The 23,126-nt window shown below is 46.7% G+C and overlaps 1 protein-coding gene across 13 annotated transcripts in view; it reads left to right on the top strand.

Annotated features, from left to right (window-relative positions):
* Positions 1 to 23,126, top strand: part of magi2a (membrane associated guanylate kinase, WW and PDZ domain containing 2a) — a 215,331-nt gene that overhangs the window by 182,792 nt on the left and 9,413 nt on the right. For 6 of the 13 annotated variants that reach the window (XM_046379314.1, XM_046379307.1, XM_046379315.1 and 3 more), the window contains 10 exons: positions 8,441 to 8,472; positions 11,149 to 11,356; positions 13,861 to 13,902; positions 13,992 to 14,107; positions 14,423 to 14,615; positions 17,628 to 17,891; positions 18,358 to 18,543; positions 19,816 to 20,023; positions 20,811 to 21,036; positions 21,673 to 21,825. In XM_046379314.1, coding sequence (XP_046235270.1) covers positions 8,441 to 8,472; positions 11,149 to 11,356; positions 13,861 to 13,902; positions 13,992 to 14,107; positions 14,423 to 14,615; positions 17,628 to 17,891; positions 18,358 to 18,543; positions 19,816 to 20,023; positions 20,811 to 21,036; positions 21,673 to 21,825 — 1,628 coding nt within the window. The remainder of the gene's footprint in view (positions 1 to 8,440; positions 8,473 to 11,148; positions 11,357 to 13,860; positions 13,903 to 13,991; positions 14,108 to 14,422; positions 14,616 to 17,627; positions 17,892 to 18,357; positions 18,544 to 19,815; positions 20,024 to 20,810; positions 21,037 to 21,672; positions 21,826 to 23,126) is intronic. The other 7 variants (XM_046379310.1, XM_046379320.1, XM_046379311.1 and 4 more) reach the window with 6 other exon arrangements.

The raw sequence follows: 23,126 nt of genomic DNA, 5'->3' as shown, positions 1-23,126 counted from the left end.
CAAGTGCCCGGTGCCACAGACACCACTGAGACTCAGCCACAAAGGTCAGCAGCGCCCTCTGAATAGATTTGTGGCCGTTCATTTCTTTATTAGGCTGCCCATGTATGCCAGTGAGCAGAGAGCCAGCAAACAGGAGGAGGGGAAGCAGAGTGAAGACATGAGCTTGTAGGGAGATAAATAAATATTTTCCAACCCAGTGCCTCTAAAATGTCACGAGCCAACATGCAAACACACATGCACATGTGGGACAGGTCAAAAGTTTTGTGCCACCATCTCAAAAGTCTCCAATCTGTTGAACACATAAAAACACAATCTGTGCAGGAAGCCAACGGTGCAGCGCTGCCGCCATCTGTCCCGCGTTCTTCACTCGAGGAAGAGCTTCGGAAGGTCGAAACAAGCGCTCCCGTCTAAACAAGCAGCCTGTTGGCCCGTGGTGGAAACGGCAACCTTATTTACATGCTATATTTCATCTCATTATCCGAAATGTGGCTGTGGCTCGGCTCCGCGGATCAACAATGCACCAGGGGAGCGGTGTCACATCTGTTTGTGTCGATTCCCCGTGACATGACAAGCTGCGGGTGCTAGAGGTGGAAAGAAACGTCACCCAGCCCGCTCGTAAGGTAACGTGAATGCCTGAAACCAAAAACGAGACGACTGAGGCTGAGAAAATGTGTCAGAGTGTCCCAGCTGGGTGGGTTTTTAGATGTTGTAGATCTCTTGAGAGAATTTTGTGATTTAATCCGGAAAAACACTGTCAGACTTTAAGCTCATTAAGATCAGAGGCTTCAGACCCTCTCGGGAGCCAAACAGTCACACAAAGTATTTTTTCTTCTTTTTTTTGTGATGGAGATAAACAGGAAGAAAACCACACGTTTAGATTTTTCATATGGAAAAGCTAATGGTTGGTTATTAAGTCTTGTGATGTTGACTCTGCAGACTTTCACTGCTTCAGAAGCGTTTCGGAGTTGGGAGGCTGTTTTTATGCTGACAGGCAGAAATTCGAGCAGTCGTTCTCTGCTTGGGGTCGAAGAGAAACCCAGTGGGCTGTTAGATGATCGCCAGAGAAGAAAAATGTTCTTGTTTCAGACTTTTCTCTAATTATCGGCTTCTCTCTCACGAAACAGTTTCACCCCTTCAGACCACTGAGAATGATCTGAGAACAACTGCTGTATATGCAACTTGTGACCACTGAATTAAAGAAATTGTACTGCAGTTTTATCAGTAGTGTTACTTCAACCCAACCCAACCCTGCTAGTGCTGTTCACCGATAGTTTCAATGCCCAACTGCTTCCTGCTTGTGCAAATGTTTGCTTTCTGTTGTTTTATTATTTCACACTGAATTCAGTCTTTTTTGCTCCAACGTTGGTGAGCCGCACAGAGCAAGAGACTTCGCGTTGCCTTGGGAAACTGTGACGCATTTTTGTTTCGATGTTAAATATTTTTGGGCTTAAACTGTACTTCTGACCTTTATGCTCTTTTCATTTGGGAAATAATTGAAATGCAAAGGGACCATATATTATATTATATTATTAGAGTATTATAATACTCTAATAAGCTGGAGTGTGCGTTCCACACATGCGTCCCATAGTTCGTCATAGCGCAGAGCTCACAAAAGAATTGGAGGTTTGTGGACGTGTAATATAATTTCGGTATAATTTAATTTCGGTTTATTCTCTGTGTTGACAGGCTGTTCCCAAGTTTAATGTCTTGGATGTGTTTGTTTTCCGTGGAAGTTCAGCGGAGTTTTGGCTCTGTGTGTGGTTGTTTTAAAGTAATTCTACAGTGAAAATGGACGTGTTGATCAGTTTTCACGTTCAGATGCTGATGTGCGAGATGAGGTCTATTTGTTTCTCTGTTGTCGTGTTTGTTTTGGTCACACACCCACACAGACTAAGACAGTTTTGTCCGCTTGTTCGCCAGATGTTTGCGAAGCACTTTTTAAATGTTTCATCAAAAGAAACATCTGTACCTGCAACAAGTTGGTTCAGTTTCTCGGCATTTGGACTCGGAGGATGTTGTGGCGAGTATCTGTGAAACATAAATACGGCAGACTGTGAGATTTGAGCTGTAGCTGATTCTCTCAGAGAGGCCAACACCGAGCGTTCAGCCAAGCTATTAACCATCGCAATAAAACTGTCACCGAGCTGCTGGAATGATGTTCCACCTCTTAACGCGCCACAATTTGGCCCACATTTGGACCACTGGACTCTGGCCACACCATCTAATTGAGCTGGCTGTTTCCCTCGTCAAGTCATTGTAGTGGAAAGAGAGAGACGGCTGGACTGATGTCCGTCACCAAACAGCCGTGATGCTCTGGCCTCCCTCCAAATGTCTCTCAGTTCAGCATGGAGCAAACAGCTCGTCGCTGTTACTGAAAACAGAATCAGAAGCGGAGAAACCAGGAGCTGATTAAAGTTTAAAAGCACACATGTTTTTGGGTTTTTTTTGGAACAAGTGCCTGTTTATCCTGCGGCTGGAGCTACCACCTCTCAGCATGTGGTCTCAGGCAGAACACACACACACACACACACACACACGGTGGAGCAGAGGAGGGATTGATTAGACCCACACGTTTCTTCAGCAACACTGATATGTTATGGGGCTGATGTCCATCCTCACAGACTGAGCCTCATCAATAATTTCTCTCTCGCGTGCCTTTGTTTCAGTCCTCCGTCGGTTCGTGTACGAAGACACGGGAGGGAGGGAGGGAGAAGTGATTCAGATGGATGTAGAAACAGAAAGCAGCAGAGAGCTGGTGCAAAGGCAGTGCGACCGCAGAGTGAGAATAACGCAGGCCTCGGCTCGCTCGGCTCGCTTGTTTGCGATGGACGCCGTAAAGAGCAAGACGTCGTTGTTATTCACAGAGCACATCGACAAGTCATCACCACCGTCATTTTCAGGCCTGAGTGTAATCATCATTAGGCAAAAGAGACAATCAAGTGAGGAAAAGTGGCAGCGGCTCACATCCTCAATGCTTTTTTTCCTTTTTACGCTCTTCGTCGCTGCATCAGATTGCAGACAAAAGGCTGGGGATGTGCTCTTTGGCTCAGCAGTTTCAGAGCAAGCGGAGCAAAGGCTTTAGAGTTTGGTGTGCAGGAAGAGTGTGAGCTGAAGAGAAAATGGTCCTCCCATCCACAATAATGTCAGACATCTTGTGGATTAATCAGCTAATTATTTCAGCGCTGTAATAATTACACTTAGCCTGATAATCAGAATGAAATGCCACTTTGTTTCGCTTCATTAATTCAGCTTCAAGTTCTTGTTGGAACAGGAAGTTATTTTGCTTTGTTTTACTCTCGTCAACAAGCAGGAAGATGTACATGCACAGAGCGATTTCTCTGCGTCTGCTTTTTCTAGCTCAGCACTCAACACCTCGTCTGTTTCTTTGAATGCAGTGCATGAGGATGACATCACCTTTTCTGATCAGTCAACGGGCAGCCATCAGCATCTGTTTTACTAAGAGGGCAAATCAAAGACCTGAGCCGTGGATTCATGTGTTTACAGTCTTTATGCTAAGCTAACCAGCTGCTGGCCTTAGAGGGCCAAAAAGGTCAAACTACTCTATTTTAAAGGTAGCATTTTATCTTGAGTTAAATCTATAAGCTGTGATCAGATGGCGATTCTGTCCTCAGCGGGATTGTTTAGGACGCTTCTGTGCTGTCACGAGATCAGATTTTCACCACACAACTGTCGAATTCACGATAACGACATTATTGCAATATCTGTAGAAAATCTGAAAGTTCATCTTTAAGTTGGTTAATTGTGTCTTGTTTCTTTTTTGGCATATGAATTCCACTTAAAATGAAGGTACTGGCAGGCGGAGGGAGAGAGAGAGCCATAGCTGTCCAATTTTAATATCACGGTTATCGTGACATTCTGCCCACAAAGTGCTCACCATTAAAAGGGAGCTCACGCCTCAAAAATAGAGCAATTTATGATGAAACCATTAGGTCAATTAAGCCCAATCACCTTGAAAAGGCCTGCTCGTAATACAGTTATAATATTTAGCCATCCCTTAAATTTGAGTTTAACTCCTGAGCTGTTTTTGCCCAGCAAATGGGGACTCTGTCTCTCATCACCCTCGATTATCGTGCCTGTGTGTGTGTGTGTGTGTGTGTGTGTGTGTGTGCGCCTGGCAGACAGCTTCATTAGCGGCTATCTAGACCATTAACAGGCTGTGTCCTCGTTGCCACACCGGCACAAGCGGCGGGCTGTAATTAGCTGCCGAGACGTTCAGCTCGTTCACATGTAGGCTCGGCCCATTTAGCTTCCTCTAACTTGCCGCATTCCCCGCTCGCTGCCTGCCCGCCCACGCGCTCACACAAACGCCGAGCCACATGGTTTGATTCACACAGGTTGTACGCACACCTACACGACAGCCGGGCACACACTCTCCTCGTCTTATTCGCACACATCCCAAGGCAGCCTTCTGCACACAAGCCCCCGCACGCTTACATAAGTGCCAGTGCCGTCCTGGGTAAAGTGTGCGTCTGGTTTGACCTTTCACCTGAGGTCGGTCGCGTGCACGCGGATGACCAGAGGCCGCTCAGATCCGTGCAGAAGGTTCGCTTTGTAGAGAAAGAAGGAGGGTTTGATTCACCGAGCCTCCTCCAGCCTCCCAGGTAATCGCTGTGTAACTAGACAGTGATTCATTGGCTCTGTGTGTGCACGAAAGAGTAGTTGGAAACAAAAGAGAGAAGAAGAGGGGGAGGAGAGCGCAGGGGGAGTGATGAGTTCGGCTCTCTGCCAGTAGGCCACAGACTGCCGGCCATGTTCACACTTACAGCTCTGTCCCCACCAGCACCAACCCGCAGGAGCTGCCCGCCAGGGATCAATATCCCGTCCCGCCTGGCCCCGGGAAGCCGGCCAAGGGCCTCGGAGCATGCAGGGCGAGACACTGAGATTAGATGATGGTAGAAATGAAAAGGGTTAAACAAAGCTGATGTTGTTTAGTCTTACTGGCATCAAAATGAAATCGCAGAGGAAAAAGTTTGCTCTGCATCTCCTCCCTGCGTGTGGGAGGAGTGGAATTACTGACCTTGGTCGCATCTTAAACAAATCAAGCACGATTGCATGAGGCCGTTTAAATAATATGTGCCGTTTTGAGCTTTAATATCGCTCACACTCAACCGTGCACCTTTCGCAAAAAATTTACGATGAGGTTGGCTTTCGAGAGCATCCGGCGAACATGAAACGGGCGTTTGAATGGAAGTGGACAGAATCAGTTTTCTGCTGGATGTAACATGAGACTGCCAGCCTCCCTCAGGAGCTGCAAATGCATATTCATGAAGGACTCAAAGATTCACGCTCGCTGCCATCAATTCCAATGTCACCGTAGTCTCATTTAAATAATTGAAGGGATAGTGTTAGCCTCTCGTTGTGGAATTAAAGGGATCTGTGTGTTTTTGTATCAGTGAACTACTGTAGCCTGATGTGTGGGAGTGGTTGCATGTGTGCACACCTCGTAACTGTCTCCCACACGCTGTGTGTTTTATTTTATTTGCATTTTGCTAAATCGTAGTCAGAGGGGGCTTTAAACAAACGTATGATTAATATGGAAATGTGTAAACATGAACGTTTTTCCAGCTGCACGCTTGAATCTTGAACTTGGTATTTTCGTGCACGTTAGCTTAAACATGTGAAGGTAAAAGCTAACGTGGCGTGTGAAGCTCTGACGGCTCTCCCATTAAGATTAATTCGAGTTACTTATCCAGCCTTTTGTAAAGTAGCACCAATACAGATACAGACAGGAACAGGTTTTACAAATTTAGCTAATAATGCAGGACTCCTTCCTTCTGTGACCTCCTGTCACATTTGCAATCGATCGATGAAGAGTGAACCTGGAGCTTTGAGGTAGCTGCCCGCCTCACTCAGCTGGTAACCCAACCTCGCCATCAGTGTGCTGAGCTCAGAGGATCCAGCTCGTCTCTTACTACGGTTTTTTGAACTTGTGAGTCCATATCCAGCTATACATGTTGTAAACCTTTGTTGTCCTTCATTCAGCTGAGCCTCTTGTCCGCTAAAATGTGCAGCAGCTGTTCTCTGCTGAGGACCTTCCTGTGAAGAGTCCTCTCCATTATTCAGGGACTGTGTGCATCTGAAGTGGGCGAGCTGCAGAGGAGCATATCAAAACTTGCATAAATACCATCTTCATCAATTAGAGACGTGCCTGTGTTGTTATTGCTTCCTTTTTCGTGGAGACCACATCTCCTTGGTTTAAGTTTCTGAACACATTCCACACCAAGGCTGTGGGACTCGCTGGCGTGAAATCTGATCAAAGAAGGCTCCCTGGAAACGCTTCCCAGTTCAGAACTCTTTAACCCGAGTTTGGGGCAGAAATTGAAAACGAGGCTTTGACCAAACGTATCTGAAGCCGTGCCAGGGGTGGATTTCGGGACTTTTGCCCTCTCGTTATGGAGCATGAATAAGTGAGATATCCTGCCCTCGGCCCAAAGCGCAGGCTCTTAACAGCAGGACACGACACCAGTTAGCTTGGAACCAAAGTGCAAGTTTGCCACCACAGAGTTCACGTAGCTCTCTGCAGCCGAGCTGACAAGTCTGGTTAGCGTTGGGTCCACAGGCTTTCGGCACCGTGGACAGACCCTCTCACTCTGTCAGTCTCCCTCTCCTCTTTCTCCGCTTTTAGCCACGGGGCAGACTGACACCCCCGTCCAACTAAATGTCTCGTATGGCTGAGTGAACAGCGACTTTACCTCGAGGATCACCTCGGTCAGTGATGCCTGGTAGTGTCCCTGTCCTCTGTCCGACCAGCTCAGATCAGGATCTGTCACCCACTCTGAGGTCTGCTCTGCGTCTTCATGTTCACTGTGTTATTCACACTGCCATGGACGGATGTGTTCTGGACTCAAAGCCAGTCATTGATTGGCCAAAAAAGAAAACGAAACAAAAATCTCTCTCTGCCTTGCTGTTATTTTCCAAAATATCCTCAATATTCTATTCTTGTTTCGGGCTGATAAAATATCTCACATGTTCACTTGGAGTGAAATTGGCATTGAGTTAGAGATAAGCTTGTTTGTTTATCTAAAACTATTTGCTCACTCCGACTGAGATTTCTTTGTGTAGCTCGTGTTAATTTCCGTGTTGTCAGCGTTCCGCTTGCGGCTCAGCGAGGCCCGTGTTTACGCAGCGCGACTGGAGTCTGGCCAGGCCGGGACTGGGAAGGCCGGTGCGTAATTCGAGCAGCCGCCCCATAATCGATCCCTCGATTTGCATGTGCTTATAACATCCCAGAGGGGAGCGTTATGGCAGCACCTGAAAGGCAGACAGGACACAAACTGAGTCCAGAAAAAGGAGCCATTATTTACACACTATAGGAACAGTGCTGGAGCAGATGTTTGTGTGTGTGTGCGTGTATCACATCCTGATGTCACGTCACGCTGCTGCTGTTGTGCTTTTTGACTGTTTGTTTTCTTTGATCATCCGAGATAGATTTCTGGGTGTCGTGCTCGGACTCGTGTTGTAAGCGGCAGAAGTGTGCGGCGTACCTCCTTAAAGGTCAACCAAGATGAATGTCAAAGTCAAAGCAAAACGTGTGGCCTTTACCTCCCTGCACTGCGGTACAAACTGAAAACACTTTGTTATGAGGCACAGCCGCGGTGAACCCATTTAAGTGAAGCTTTTTCCTTTTCGGAGTCTCTGCCGAGGCCCGTGACAGATCTGCAATAGAGTCAATTTAGCTGAAGATAGATGGACGTTCTCAGGTTGCACATGGGAGGGAAGAGGACATGAAAAACAGCAGTGACGAATCACTTTTTAAGCAACTATAAAAGATGTTTTTACTCAGGACACCACATGCACATGTTGTTTTACTGTTTTGGTTGAATGTGATCTCATTGGTTGTCAGTGAGACAGAGAATCAGTAACTAGCTGGTGGAAATGTTGCAGGAGTGGAGTTTTTCTTCTTCTTCTTCTTCTGGTTTACCGTTTGTTTCTGCTGCCCTCAAGTGGCCAAAAAAATCACTTAGATAGATAGATAGATAGATATACTTTATTGATCCCAGGCTGGGAAATTACAGCAACTTGAGGCAACTTAAGTATAATATCTCAAATTATTCTTCTCAAATTAGAAAATCATAACTTCACACTGATAAAACGTATCTGATCACGAATGGACAGGATCAATTCCCCAACTCCAGACATCTCACACTATATTACAGCCTGCTCCTTTCTACTGAGTTGTGCTTTTCTTTGCTCTTCCTGCCATTCACAAGCAGCGTTTTCACGTCACGTTCTGAGTTTCGTTTGGTTTATTTGTGATTTGGTTGATAATGATTTTTTCTTTCTTCACTTCAGCATCTTAAAAAAGTCCCCTGGAATTGGCTTTCACGGCTCAAATTAGACCTCACATCTCGTGATCTGTTTTGCCATCTTTTTTTTTGTTTTCATTCTAAAGCATTTTTTTGTTCTCTCGACATTGCAGGTCACTATTCACCCTGGAAGACCCCTAAGCAGGTAAAATGCGCCAGCCTCCGAAACTCGGACTGTTCCCATTTCTGCTTTCTGGTCATTACTACGCAGTAGTTATTCACTTTAGTGCCAGTGGCTGCAGTGTGCATACTGTATGTGCTAATAAAAATGACTCTAATCTTCTTCTGTAAGATCTAGACATGACTCGCTCAGTCCCTTCTCCTCTGCACTAACTCTGCCGATGATTCACCAACCAACACCTTCTACAGCACCTTAATACTCGGCTTTTCTTTATTGTCGCAGGATGGCAAAAGGGTCAAGTAGCTCACTCATAACGCCACTAGACTCAAGAATCCTGCAGGCCTGATCTAATTCATAGCCTGACTCAGTGCCGTCAGGGTTATCCACACTCGGGGCATTTGCTTCAATTAAAGATCTGCTGAGTCTCTGTTCTAACTGCTTTGGCAAAACTCAGGTGAACCCCCCCCCCCCCATCATTTTATAACATCTTCTCTATCTTTCAGTTTTCCTTAAAAGCTTTTTCTTGCACTTTTTTACTGCCCCGCATTTGCTCCTCAATCGTCCGTCTTTTATCCCACATTTATTTCCTTTGGTCTCATTAGACGAAAGCCTGCATGTGGTGTCCCCATGCAGTCCCGAGGCCCCACAAAGAACACAAACATCTCCGTAGTTCAGATTCACTTTGTCCTTATGTGTGTTTGTCACGCTAACATGCCCGCGTCAGTGTTTCTGCCCGTCTCTCATTGTTTCCCTTTGTGCGATTATGTGTGTAATCCGTTTCGTGCCTCCACGTCCTCCCAGCGCCGCTCTGACCCGTCCCTGACCCCAGCTCCCGTCGTCCTTGCTCCCAGACCGAGGACAAACAGCGCGGGGGGCCTCAGCGGTGTACCTTTCTAAGGCGCTTGCCCCCCCCTTGTCGTTGTGCATCACTTCTGCTCCCTGTCGATTTGATCAGTCTCCTCCGTCTCCCTCAGAATAATTCTGATTCTGAGCTCTGAGGGGAGGAAAGCTTTGAACGTCTCATATCTCTCATTGTTCGTTTGTTGGTCGCCCCCCCCCCCCGCACACCCGAGTTCAGTCTCAGTTTAATTGGGTATCATTTGTTACAGGAACACTTGTGCGGCTCTGAGAATGAAATACGGAGAAATGTGACTAATAAGGGGAAGAGGTGGGAATCGTCTAATTGTCATATGGCCCTGCAGCCTGCAGGTCCCGAGAGTTTCATTTGCAAAACGAGCTTATCCAGATTTGTCTGTCAAATACGTGCGGTACTGTAGGTAACAGCTGCTCAATGTTGGAGCCCGTGCAGGTGTTTCTACTGAATACCACTGTCTCACAGAGGTAAGCGACCTGCAGCGTCCTCTGTCCTCCTGACCAGCTAGATTATAGCCAGAGAGCACTTGCCTTTACAGTCTTAATCAAACAGAGACACAGTGAAAGAGAGATCAGGATGCAGGAGTCTAATCCCAGCCTTAACAAGGTCCCCAGTCTCAGCAGCCTGCCCCGTGCAGACGTGCCTCACATCAATAAGAGACGCCAGCGAGACCACAAAGAGTGGAAACACTTTTGATTCCGTCCCAGAGCTTTTTATGAAGCTGATATTTATTCTCAGCGCATCTTGAACCAGATGCGCTGCAATTCTCGATATTAAAGCGTGCCATATGCAGCCAGTCTCGCCGTCTCACTTTCAAAAAGCTTCTCATTCCCTCCGGATCCGTCTCTCACACGTTCTGGCGTGCCGATGTGTCATCTTGGCTATCAGCTTAGTGTCATGCCGTGATTCGAGCGGCCTGGCTTATCTGACACATCAAGGCTGACAGTCTGACTGACTGCTGTTGTCAAAACTGCCGGTGTCACCTCAAACACTCGACTGCTCGTTTCTAAACGTGTGCAAATTGGGTATAATATACAACGCACTGCCTCATAAAACTAAAGTAGCCAATGCACTGACCTTTTTAAAATGAACACCTTATCAGAATTATACGATTTTGCGTCCATCCTGTTTATGACTTTCTGTATGTGTTCCTCTCCACACTCTCATCGACACACGCTGCGATCTAAACTCAGACGCTGGATTTGTTTTGCACCTTTCAGCTGCTAACCTCTAACTGTCTGCCTTCTGTCAGTCTAACATGAGCTGATCATTCGCTAATCCCCGCCCCCGAATAGCGATTGTCCAATCGTAGCTTAGCAGCCGTACACACAGAGGACCTGCTAGCATTCGCTAACTATGTTATGTTACTGTGTATGGTTGTAGCCATCATGTGCATAGCTTAGGTCCTTTAACGTGCTTTTCATTTTAGAAATAAATCCACTGAGAGCATTCGAAATTCATCCGCAGAGTTTTTCAACCTGCTGGCTAACCGATTGTTTTAGTGCTAGCATTAGCTTATGAAGCGAGCTACTGCTGTTCAGACAAGCTGGGAAAAGTTAGCATTTTTGTCGGCTGCAAATGAGAATCCTACCTCTGCCTGTAACATCAGGTACAAAAACTACTGCAGGTTTCGAGGACGTGTGAGGAGGGAAGTCGTGACGGGAGCAGTAAGCCGGGGATTAGCGAATGGTCAAAATTCTTCACAGCAAACTCTGCTTCAGTTGACAATGTTGATGATCTCTTGGTTACCGAGTTGAAATCGAGTGTTGCCAGTGGGAAAGGTGGCACTGAAATATTGACCCCCCTCATGCCGCTGTGCTTTACAGGTGCTGGAGCAGTGGGAGTCCCAGCAGGGCCAGAGCAGCCCTGCTCAGACCAGCCTGTCAGCCCCCGTTATCCCCCACAGCGCCCCCTTCCCATCCCACCACCTCCACAGGGCCTCAGTCCCAGACTCAGCCTCCGAGGCCTTGGCCCTGGCTAAACCAGACCCCTATGACCTTTATGAGAAGTCCAGGGCTATCTATGAGAGTAGGCGTAAGTACCAGAGCTGAAACTGCGGGTGTAGCGTGGTGACAAACACTGAAGAAAAGTGGACTCGTCAGTGGAAGGTGGAGCAGCGATGATTCGTCGCTGTTTCCTTTCACAAAACACACACGATTGCTTTTGCTGCTCCACAGGAAACTCTAAACGCTCTTCCGAATGAGTTGACCTCTTTCAATCGAACTGAAAGATCCGTTGCTGAATCAGCATTGCGCACTCGTCACACGATTTTCAGCTGCTTCCTTGTATTCTCTCGCTTGGTCTTCTCTCGTTAAATAAGCAAACTCAGTCAAACAAAAGCTGCCGTCGGTGCACAGACTGAGCCGACGGGAAAGGATCTTTACATGCAGACACTTTTAGTACGTAAAACATTAGTTCAAAACTTAAACATCCTGAGTCTAAAAGTCATCTCGTGAAAAAACATCATGTGTAAGTTTTTAAATTCCCCAGTTTTATCAAACCTCTAAATTCACACAGAAACAAAAACAATATTGAGCACACGACCTCGGGGTCTTTAATGGTTTGGTGTGTTTGTGTAAAGCCTGCCGTTTGCACTTCAGGACTTAATAGCTGCCGTAAACATATTGAAAATATGCGTGCGTGGCGTGTCAGACTGAGTGGGGGTTTCCCGGGGTTTCTTTTGCTTTCTGTGAGGTGGCCGTGGCTGACGTGAGATCGTGAAAGTCTTCACAGATGGGACTGATGTTCGTTCCTCTCGTACGGCGCCTGTTATTCGTCCTCCTCCTCGTCAAACCTCCTCTGTCTCTCAGGACGTCTCCTCCCTCCTCTTCAGGATCAGTGTGTCATCCACTGCTGTCCTGCTTTCAGTTAAAGGTCAGGTCCTGGTTCTGGCGAGGCTCACGAGGGAAAAGCCACAGACAGATCTGTGTGGGCGAAGCAGGTTGTGACCTTTTCCAGGCCAGCGTCGCCCCCCGTAGGCTACTGGTGCAGCTCATGTTGCTTCATTTAATTTTCTGTGAGCCCAGCACATACGTCAACAGGCTGGTTTAAAGGGTCAGATCACCCAAACCACACTCACTGCCCCCTAGTGGTAGAGGCAGATATTTTCAGTTTCCAGTCCCTTCTCTAAGTGTTCACAGTGTTTTCAGAGTGACAGGACGCTGACTCTGATGAGAGACATGGCAGACAGATACCAGAGCTAAACTAACCACGTGATGACATACCGCCAGAGGTAATTTAGAATAAATGTTTTTGTGTTTGGGTGAACCAACCCTTTAAGTGTTCACCTCAGTAATGCAGAGGAAGGCCTTAAGAGAGAGTTGACATCAGTATCAAGTCAGTCTTTTCACGCAGTGTTAAAGGAACAGTTCACCCAAAATTGAAACACTTCCAGGTAGCAGGTAAACACTGAGGTGTTCTGTTCAGACACAGTGGAATTTTCTTTTCTTTTCTTCTCCTTTTTTTGGCATAACAGTCTCACCTTGAGGTCCTCTGAGTAGCTGTCCTGGAGCTTTCCGTCATATCACATGGTCTTCATCACACACATATTTTAAAATTTCCGTGAATTTGTATGAAAAATGATTTGATTGCATTTGGAAGTGTAGCAGTTTCGCCCTCGTTCGCCTTCGCCATCTTTTGATTGTGTGATGATAAGTGGAGTAATAACCGTGTGTGTTTGTGAATCCACTGTGTGAGTGTGTGTCTGATATGAGTCAACCAATAACACGCAGCGTACGAGCAGAAAATGACTTTGTTTTATTTTTATTCAAGCTGAAATGTCTATCACACGTTCAGATTTGCTGAGATTTAAGCTGAACTGGAAATTACAAAACAGTATTGCAAATATAGACGACTGAACGAACCACAGCTGGTGATGAAGATCATGTGACATGAAAAGCTCAGAACTGCCATTAAACAGATCTTCAGGTGTGATTATTTTTGTCATTTTTCTGACTGATTCCTGACTGCCAAAGTCTTGTCTTATGTGATTTGGTGGTCTCAGGTTTGTTTAAACTACTATCTCTCATTCCCCGGCGAAGCCAGCTGAATCTCTATCAGGAGCGCTGCGTGTGGTTTCTGTGGTAACAGCTGCGTCACTCCTCTCGTCTGTAGTCATGATTTTCTTTGTGCCGTGGCTCCTGCTGAGTCCCCAGCAGAGCACCCGGTGTCATTAAAACAGTTACAACCGGAATCAATTTTTCATTCGCATGTCGCTCGTCTTGCGGTCGAGTTCATTTCTCTGTTTTGCAGATTATGGCGTTGTGTGAAGCCCCTGATTGCAGATCAGTGCTTGCATCTCACCTCGCACTGTAAATAAGGGATGGGTATATTACACGCTGTAAGCACTTCCTGATTTTTATGGATGATGCTGAAATTCTGCGGTGACATTAATGCTGAGGCAGGGCCTTTCTGCCGTGTTCCAGCCTTTATGGGAGAATGTGTGTGTTTGCTGGTGTGCTGTCTGACTGTGTGTGTGAGTGTGTGTACACACCATTCTTGCATTCTTCTTTAAGGGTGCTTCCTGGATCTTTTTGCAGAACCTGGCCAGCCACGGACTGCCTTTGCTGTGGATTCCTCAGGTAAAGACCGACTCGACTCTGTGTTAACATACCTCAAAACAATGCGAGAGGACAGGACTTTAATGTCGCCTGTGGCCGTGTTGCTTCAGCAGCAGAGTACCAGGACATCGAGGTGCACCTGCGCAGACAGAAGTCCGGCTTCGGTTTCCGGGTGCTGGGTGGCGACGAGGCAGGGCAGCCTGTGAGTCCGGAGACGCGTGAGAAGGCTCGTATGGCGATGGGCGTGGAACCCTGTCATTTTCTCCTCTTTAACCCACTACACACACACACACACACACACACTCTGTGTACACCTAACCCCTGACCTTTGACCCCTGAGAGAGTGCTGGCTCTGCCTGCTTTGGTGTCTTTTTGCTGTCTGTTAAAGTAACCAAACAATATTTCAGTCACATCATTAAGCTGCTCGTGCACCAGTTTAACAACCACCTTAATGCCCACTGCATGCCACACTCACAGCCCAGCATCTGAAGTGTCTTTGGTCCTCAGCTTCCCGTGTGTAACAGTTAACATTTAATGACAGATCCTGATCGGTGCGATCATCGAGAAGAGTCCAGCGGACCTGGACGGACGCTTGCGGCCCGGTGATGAGCTGCTGTTTGTGGACGGGATCCCAGTGGTGGGGAAGCCACACAGATACGTCATTGATCTGATGCACGGGGCGGCCCGGAACGGCCAGGTGAACCTGGTCATCAGGAGGAGGGTGCAGCCAGCAGGTGAGGAAGCACGAGTCCACGTGATATTACAAAGGTGTTTCTGTTGTGTTTTCAGATGAGCTGGGTCCAGCTCCTCGGATGTGAGGCTGTAATGCTTTCCTCTGAATCAGCCAAAGTAAAGCAGCTGAAACTGAACCTCTGCTTCCTGAATGTGCTGAAGCATGTGTTCAGTGGCAGCCAATGAGCTGAGCGCCACTGGGCTCAAGTATTGAGAGCTGAAGTGACATGTTGGTCTTCAGGGATTTGTTGACAATTAGAAAAATACAAAATTTCATCAGCCTTATCCTTTAAATGTTTAACGACTGAAGAAAGTTGGATAAAGTGACTGCTTTCTCTCTGAAAAAAACTAAGAGTCAACATTGTGGTCTTTTAAAGGACCTGGTTGGTCCTGCACAGAGCAGCTTTTAGGATGCGGGTTTCTAAAGTGAATTGATCCCACAGGCTGACGACTCACATCTTCAGCCTGTATTTCATTTCATCCCTCGTTCTCTTGTTTCTCTCTCCTTTTTAAGTCCACCGCGACGATTCATGTCCTGTAATGACTCAGGAAACAGCATTTAATCAGTCGGAAAACTGAAGCACTAATCTCTCTGAGTAATTACACTGAATGAAGTCTCCTACCCCCCGTAAAACACACACACACACACACACACACACTCAGACACACCATTGCTCTCTGGTCTTTTTTCAGGTTTCTTTGCCTTTGAGCCTGCTGCCTGGAGTGACACTTCCTCCCATGAACTCTGGCCGCCCCTGTTCTCATTATTACTGCCTCCCCACACACACACGCACACACACACACACACACACACTCTCTCTCTCTCTCTCTCTTCTCACCAATCCACTTCATCCCACTCTATTCCGCCCTCTCTGTCAATTTCTTCTCACCAAAGGCTACTGTCTGACTCATGCCTGGCCTCTTGTGCAGCCCTTACTTCCATCCTAATTGTCTGACTCCCACTGGTACTTCGCAAGGTGTCAGACTCTGCTCTCCGCTCTGAGCTCATACCGCCGCCTGCACCCCACATGCCCCACATTTCACACATTTTGTTCTCTTTTTACGCCTCTGCGCCTGAAACCGGAGGCTCGATGTTTTTTCGTCCCGCGAACACCTCACAAACCAGGACTCAAACCGATCACAATTTGGTGGTCACAAAACACGTTTTGTTTTTTCAGCTCAAGAATTCATGCTCTAATCATGACAAAATTTGATGATGTTTTTGAACCAGGTCAAAGGTCAGCTTCACTGTGACATCGTGATGTTTTCGGTCCAGTATTCAACAACAGAACTGAGGAACAGAAACGGCAGATTGTGAACATGTTTCACACGTGGTCAGATGCTGAATCGCTGGCACGAGTGTCCACCTTGAAACTGTGCTGATTGCAGGGATTGAACATCTGGGTGAAGCCTCCACGTGAAGCATTGTGGTCCAGCACAAGCTCATTGGTTCTGATGATATTGAGCTTCACTGGAAGCTGTCTGTCGGTCCTCTGCACTCCCCTCCCGTTTCTCATAGATTATTCACTGGAAACAAACATGTCGCTGTAGTCGCAGGTTTCATCTCAGATTGTTTTTTGAGTCTGGACGGACATCTAAACTGCAGCTTGACTGGTGCTCAGAGGCATCCGGTTCTCGCTCTAGTTTTTATTTGTGTACTTGTCGGTGTGAGGAAGTACTGCATGTGGTTATGTACCTTTTCACAGCAACAGAACTCGCTGTAACTTCATATCAGTAAGCTGAATTTAAAGTTTCAATTCCCAGCTGTTCAAGTACGGAAAACCACAGCGCTGCTTCCTGGTGAGCTAACAAAAAGAACAACACGGGGTTTGATCCCTCAATACGCCAGGATGCACACACACAAACAAGCTGCTGTAAGAAGCTGCTTTCGCGCCGGCTGGATTGACACGATGCTGCATTTTAATGATGTGTTTTACCACATCGCTTTTGCTTTTGCTTTTGCTTTTGTTTGCTTTTTTTGATCCTTCCCAAGGACGAGATTCAGCTCTGGCTTGTCCAATTTTAAAGGAGGAGGGAGGGAGGAAAAAAACTATTTTTGCCAGTAAAATTAATTGTCTTTTTTCACATGCAGATTTATCCTTAGATGCTACCAAAGCAATTATGTAGCTCAGTGGTCATTTTTGCAGCTTAACTACAACAGCAGGAGTCTTAAATTTCCTAAACCAACAAGAAAGATATCGTGATTGACCGACGCCGTTTGATCTCCTAAGAAATGCTGCTTGGGTTTGTTAGTAAATTAGATCTTTTCAGTGGTTAAAAGTGCATTAATTCAAGTCCCGTATGTAAGCAGGTGCTTCAGTATTTATTCCGACATTTTATTTATACTTTTCACAGTGAAATGTTGTACTTACTCCGCTACACAAGAAAATATTATTATATTGATTTCATAAAATGCACATTTCTTCAGCTCAAACATAACACAACAGGTTAGCTGGATGTCCAAAATCACATCCAGAATCACTTTAGATTATTTCCATTTTTGTAAATGTTCAAAAAGACAGCAAACGTATTTTACAGGAAAAGAAGAAGGGGATTTTAATATCAAAACACCAATATATACAGTATATATATATATATATATATATATTTGTCAGAATTTATTTGGCATATAGTAACCTTCTGATCTGGAAGTGAATTACTGCTGTAAGTGAAGGAGTTACTGAACGAGGGCCAATTGGAGTCTGAGATGGACAGGCGGGCGTCAGCAGTAATGAAGGTGTCGTGCCGGACTGTTGAGGTGAAGCTGGAGGGCAAAGCTCTCGATTTACCTGTCGATCTACGTCCCAACCTTCACCCACGGCCGTGAGCTCTGAGAGGCGAGTGAAAGAATGAGATTTTGGGTACAAGCGGCCATCTGGACATCTGTGGATGGATGGAAATGGAAAGATTTAACACGTGGACACAGGATTAGGACAGGAGAATTTATTCCTGAATGTTTCTTCCACTACTGTCTTGGTGCATCCACTCGCTCAGCTCTCTGCCTCCCCCTACAGGTGAGTGCTGTCCAGAGAACGGCCGCAGCCCTGGCTCCGTCTCCACCCAGCACAGCTCCCCCCGCAGTGACTTCACATATGGCAACAGCACCATCACCACCCAGGCGCCCAACGCCAGCGTGGGCAACACCACGGCCCCCTCAGACAGGACGTCCACCCCCAACACACAACCCAGTGACGTCATCATCAACCGAAAGGAGAGCGAAGGCTTCGGGTTCGTCATCATCAGCTCGCTCAACCGGCCCGAGGCGGCCGCCGCCAACAGTGAGTCCAGTGATTGTTAGAGTGGTGCTTTTATGGAGTCAAGTACACGTTTGTGTATCATCAGCCGTCCTCTACCCTGCAAAACGAGTGCTGAAGCGTGTGTGGAAGCTCTTAGACATACATAAACTGCCAGGTCAACTCAGCACAGTGTCAAAATAAGAGCCAAACTTAAGTATAAGACGTCGAGGTCATGGCTCAAAAAAAAGTGAAGCGCCTCTCATTCTGTCGCCTCAATTATACATGCCCTCCCACGGTACGTCAGTCACACACATCTCTGCTACGCCGCCGTGAGCATCAGTGCATCGCCCACACACCCTTACGTAAGCTTAGGGTGAATAGCAAAATGAGAGAGACGGAGACAAATTCAGTCAGTCAGTCAGCAGTGTGTGAGCACAGACAGGCGTAATCCTCCAGTCTGCAGCGCGTCTTTACCCGCAGCGTGTTGTGTGTGCGAATCCCCCAACAGCTGTGCCCCATAAAATTGGCCGCATCATCGAGGGCAGCCCGGCTGACCGCTGTGGGAAGCTGAAGGTGGGAGACAGGATACTGGCAGTGAACAGCCAGTCCATCGTCAATATGCCTCACGCGGACATCGTGAAGCTGATCAAGGATGCGGGCCTCAGCGTCACCCTGAGGATCATTCCACAGGAAGGTGAGTCAACACGTGGAGACACACACACACACACAACACGTGGACATGACAGATGAGGACCTGAAACTTGCAGTACTTCCTCGTGAGACAATGATTTATGACGGTAATTGATTTGGCTCCGCTGAAAGAAAGTTGTAATATGAGTTTTGTGAAAATGTAATTCTTCTTAGATTTACTGCCGCTTGTCACATTCATGAGTTGTGTTTCTTGGGTCTGAAAATTCTCCTCACTCAATAAGATTTCATTTTGCATGAAAATGCCTGAACTTAGCTGCTGTTTCTCACTGAGGCTACATTAACACAGGATACACAATGAAAAACGTGTGACTTCCAGTTTCCTCGTGATTCTTCTCGTATTGCTGCATGAGGTTTCAGTGAAACTGCAAGCAGACAAGATTGATTTTATTACTGAGACTGAGGGCTTTCAGTGTACGTTAAAAGACCTCCCTTTACCTTTGTTGTATGCATTGACCACCTTGTTATTTAAAGCTACAGAAATGGTGACTGTTGGCAGCATTGCGGAGCCTGAGTGGCTCTACATTTTGATGGCACTCGGTGGCAGTAACGTGCCGGAGCGGTGAAGAAGACTCCTAGAAAGCAAACAGGAATGTAACTTTTGCACCGTTTATTGCTAGCATCACTATTTTTATAATAACAATGTCTGAAATGACAAAGTGAAAGAGGTCGGGTAGTGATGGACCTGCAGAGATCTGTTAGGAGCTGTTAGGACGTATTAGGAGCCAAAGATCCAGATGTTTCCCCCAGGCGGCGGTACAGTCGAACAACAGAGAGTGCTGGACTCATATCCACCAGGCGACCAGAAACACGTGGCTCCAAACGGAAGCTAAAGTTGCTCTGTTGGTCTGGTTTGCTAGCAGATTGGCCAAACCAACCGAAACCAACAGTCAGTGTTGCGCTCTTGACTTGTTTTGGATTTTAGGGCAACTGAACTGTTTTGGTTCAGTCTCATTTCACTTCTTAGCATTTTTTCCAGCAGTAGAGGGCAGCTGACAAATGCCAAATTAAACACTAGCTGGTGAACATGTATGGACTTTGGACCAAAATGGAACTAAAAAGGAGAGTTAATATTGGGCCTACGTTCACCAGGTGATCTGAAACACAACTCCAAATGAATGCTGATGTTGCCTCATGTCCAGCAGGTGATGGCTGACTGCCTCCAAGCAGCCGAAACAGCAGCTCACACAGGTTTAGGCATCAGAAAAGACTTGTGCATCATAGTGCATCATACTCCAACCTTCTTTTTGAATCCCAGAGATCAGCAACCCCCCGTCAGCCCCCAGCTCAGAGAAGCAGAGCCCCATGGCCCAGCAGCACAGCCCAAAGATCCAGCCCGCCTCACAACCCAACCCGGCAGTGACAGAACCCAACCCTGCTGTCAGCCAGCCCAACCCCGTGCCACACCAGAGCCCTGTGACCCAGCTGCCCGCCCCCCCGCCGCAGACCTATGCCCACGAGAGCAGGTAAGGTCTATGAGGATTGCGGCGTGATGACAGGCTCGTCTCACGGTGGTGGCAGAGGGTTATAAGGAAAGCTGATAAATTTGCAGCTTTCTCGGTTTACTGATGCAGCGAAGCCTTTTTTATAGACCGAGCCCTCTATCTGTCTCTGGGGCAAAGCAGAGAATGCAGGTATGACTGAGTGGGACGCTTTCATCCATACACTCTACCTCTCACTCGCTTCTTTATTCTCTTCATCTCTTGTTACAGCTACCTTTTTCCTCTCTTTCTCTCGCTAACATTGTCTTTTTCTATATCTTCTCTCTCTTTATTCGTCTCTCGCCCTCCCTCTCTCTCTCTCTCTCTCCAGTTTGTTGTATAACATCACTTAACTCTTATGGACTGCTAAATTATTTACATAAATTGCTTCTTTATGGAGATCTGTTGAATATTTTACCAAGAACTAGAGGGGTCCAAAATCTACAATGTCACTGCCTTTCCCCTCTGCTCTACAGAGTATCCAAATCTCTTTGTACTCGCCAGCCTCCGAGAGAACTTGTTGTTATTATAAACATTTTATGTGATGTGCGAGGAATAACAGTTTTAATTTCCTCACTGGAGTCTTGTTTAATGGCTGTCAGTGCAAACTAAAGCAAGTCATCTCTGTCAGCATGGGGGCGAACCAGCAGTTTGTCAGAAGGCCTTATTTTCACAGGGCGCTGAGCGCACCGAAACACAACACGAGTGACGCAGCATGTCCGGAGATGAAAAACCTCCACGGGTTCTTTGTTCATTCTGATTGGTCTGTTAGTTACAGGTCGGAGGTGAAGGCGAGGCAGGATGTTAAACCAGACATCCGACAGCCGCCTTTCACAGATTACCGACAGCCGCCCGTGGACTACCGACACCCTCCTGTGGCGGACTACAGGCAGCCGCCCACGCTGGACTACAGACACCCGCCGTTGCTCGACTACAGACAGTTGGCTCCTGACGCCAGGCAGTTCACCATCCCAGATTACCGGATGCCACCAGTTCAAGTGAGGATGTTGCCCACACAGTAAAACGGACTCTTCATGAAACTAACTCTGGGTCTTTGAGGCAGTGTGGATAGCTGAGAGTGAGCAGACGAAGATCCCATAAAGCAGCATCGATCAATATTTTTACACTAACAATGGATCACAGACACGATCAAAAAAATTCCGCTCTGTATTAGTTGATTTTACCGGCCGGCATGTCCACTCAATTAAGCACCCTGACGAGCTAAGCACTGCCTGTCCTGTCCTGTAATACCACTTTGTACCTCTAGGGGTACAAACTACCTTCAAATTCTGTCCATCTTTCAAGTCGAGAAGGTCTAAACTCTCGTATCTGAGTGTTTCCCAGCTGGAAGTCAGTGTGGAAAGTTTCCCTTCAGTTGTTTATGTTAGTTAATCTTGTGTTATTTAACTCTTAAGCAGGCCCCTTGTTTACCTTTTGATACACCTTTTGATACATCACAAGGTGAGGTGTGTGTGTGTGTAATTATTTGTTCTGTTTTATTTGCCTTGCGTTACGCTCCATTCTTATTCATGCATTTGTCTTTGCTGAGTGCTGAGACTGTTTTCCGCTGCGGTGGCCCATTTTCTCCTCAGATAACACTGAATGTAATCACATCTGATCTGTGCTCATCTCAGCTCGCACAGGACTTTGACTTCTTCACAGTGGAGCTGGAGAAAAGTGTGAAAGGCTTCGGCTTTAGCATCCGCGGAGGACGGGAGTACAAGATGGACCTGTTTGTCCTACGGCTGGCGGAGGACGGACCGGCCGTCCGCAACGGGAGGATGAGGGTAGGTTTCGTGATGTCACTTCCTTTCAAAAAGCCACTATGCCCCCGTTTTCAGGTTGAGCTGCTTTCTGTCTTTCTGGATTACATGGCAGAAGCTCACTGTAATTGTCTGATGTTATCAAAGCTGCAACAGCAACTTCTCAGAGCCGGTTAAGAAATAATCTGTCACAATAACTCAGAGACGGTTTGTCCTCAAGAAGCTGAGAAAGTAAAGTAAGACTCATCTGTCCTCTAACAGATAATACTCAGGAAGGTAAAAAGTGATAAAACATTTAAATGTTTGCATATCTGCACAGTCCTCCATCCAGCTGTTGTTGCTGCTGTACTGAAGAAAGCAGACGCGTATTTTCTCAAATTTACAACAGTGTAATAAACATCAGTATGGAATTTTCCAGCTCATTTTCCCTTCACTTTTCCCCTCATTTGCTCCATGTGCTTTTCTACCTTCTAGCAACATAAATTCCAACTTCGACTGTGGTTTTTCTCTGTTCGTCAGTGCAGAATTAATCCTGCAACCAGCACGTCTCACTTGATCTCCCACTTTCTCCTCCTCGTTTTCTCTTTCTGGCATGTTCTCCGATCTTTACGTCTGGAGCTGATAGCCTCAGTCTGCTCTGCATTCCCTTATCTGTAATGAACCTGTCAAAGATCATTTGTGCAAAATGCCCCCGGGGGAGGTATTACCTTCCCTCCTCGTGGTCGATGGAGGCCAGTGGGCCCAGGTGGAAGAGGAAGAGGGAATCCCTGTTCAGCTTAATGTCAGCGTACGAGCTGCTGTGAAGTCTGGTCGGGGTAGAAGTAGTATTCAGATCTTTTTCTGACGTAGAAATACCCACATGCACAGTGAGCTCCCTTACCTGTCCCTCGGCTCCACAAAGCGTGTTATCTTTTTTAGCTCCTTGTCAAAACCTGGTGCCTGCATTACCCACAATGCAAGCACTGATTGTTCAGGTGGAGATCTGAGTGTCAATTAATTTGTCACCGCAGCCGTGAAATATACAACATTTCCCTTCTGAAAAGTAGTGAAGTAGAAGTGTAAAGTAGCATAAATCTGGGTGAATATGGAGTCTGACTTGTCTCGAATGGTGAGACAGTAACACTGCTGGTTGGACACTGTGTGCTTCTGATCCCGCCTCGATCCATACTGCACAGCGCAGGGAGGAATCAATCTGCATTTAACTTAAGCAAATGTGCTTAAAAAGCTTTTGACTTGCCTGTCAGTTTGGATCTGTGCGGTGCTTTGACAGGTTTTAATGTGCAGAAACCAAAAAGCTCACTTGAACTGTGACTCCCCGCAGTCAC

This window comes from Scatophagus argus, chromosome 22, assembly GCF_020382885.2.
Source record: "Scatophagus argus isolate fScaArg1 chromosome 22, fScaArg1.pri, whole genome shotgun sequence".
Classification (NCBI taxonomy): domain Eukaryota; kingdom Metazoa; phylum Chordata; class Actinopteri; family Scatophagidae; genus Scatophagus; species Scatophagus argus.
The sequence above is the reverse complement of the archived record's forward strand: the minus strand, read 5'-3'. Positions and strand labels throughout refer to the sequence as shown.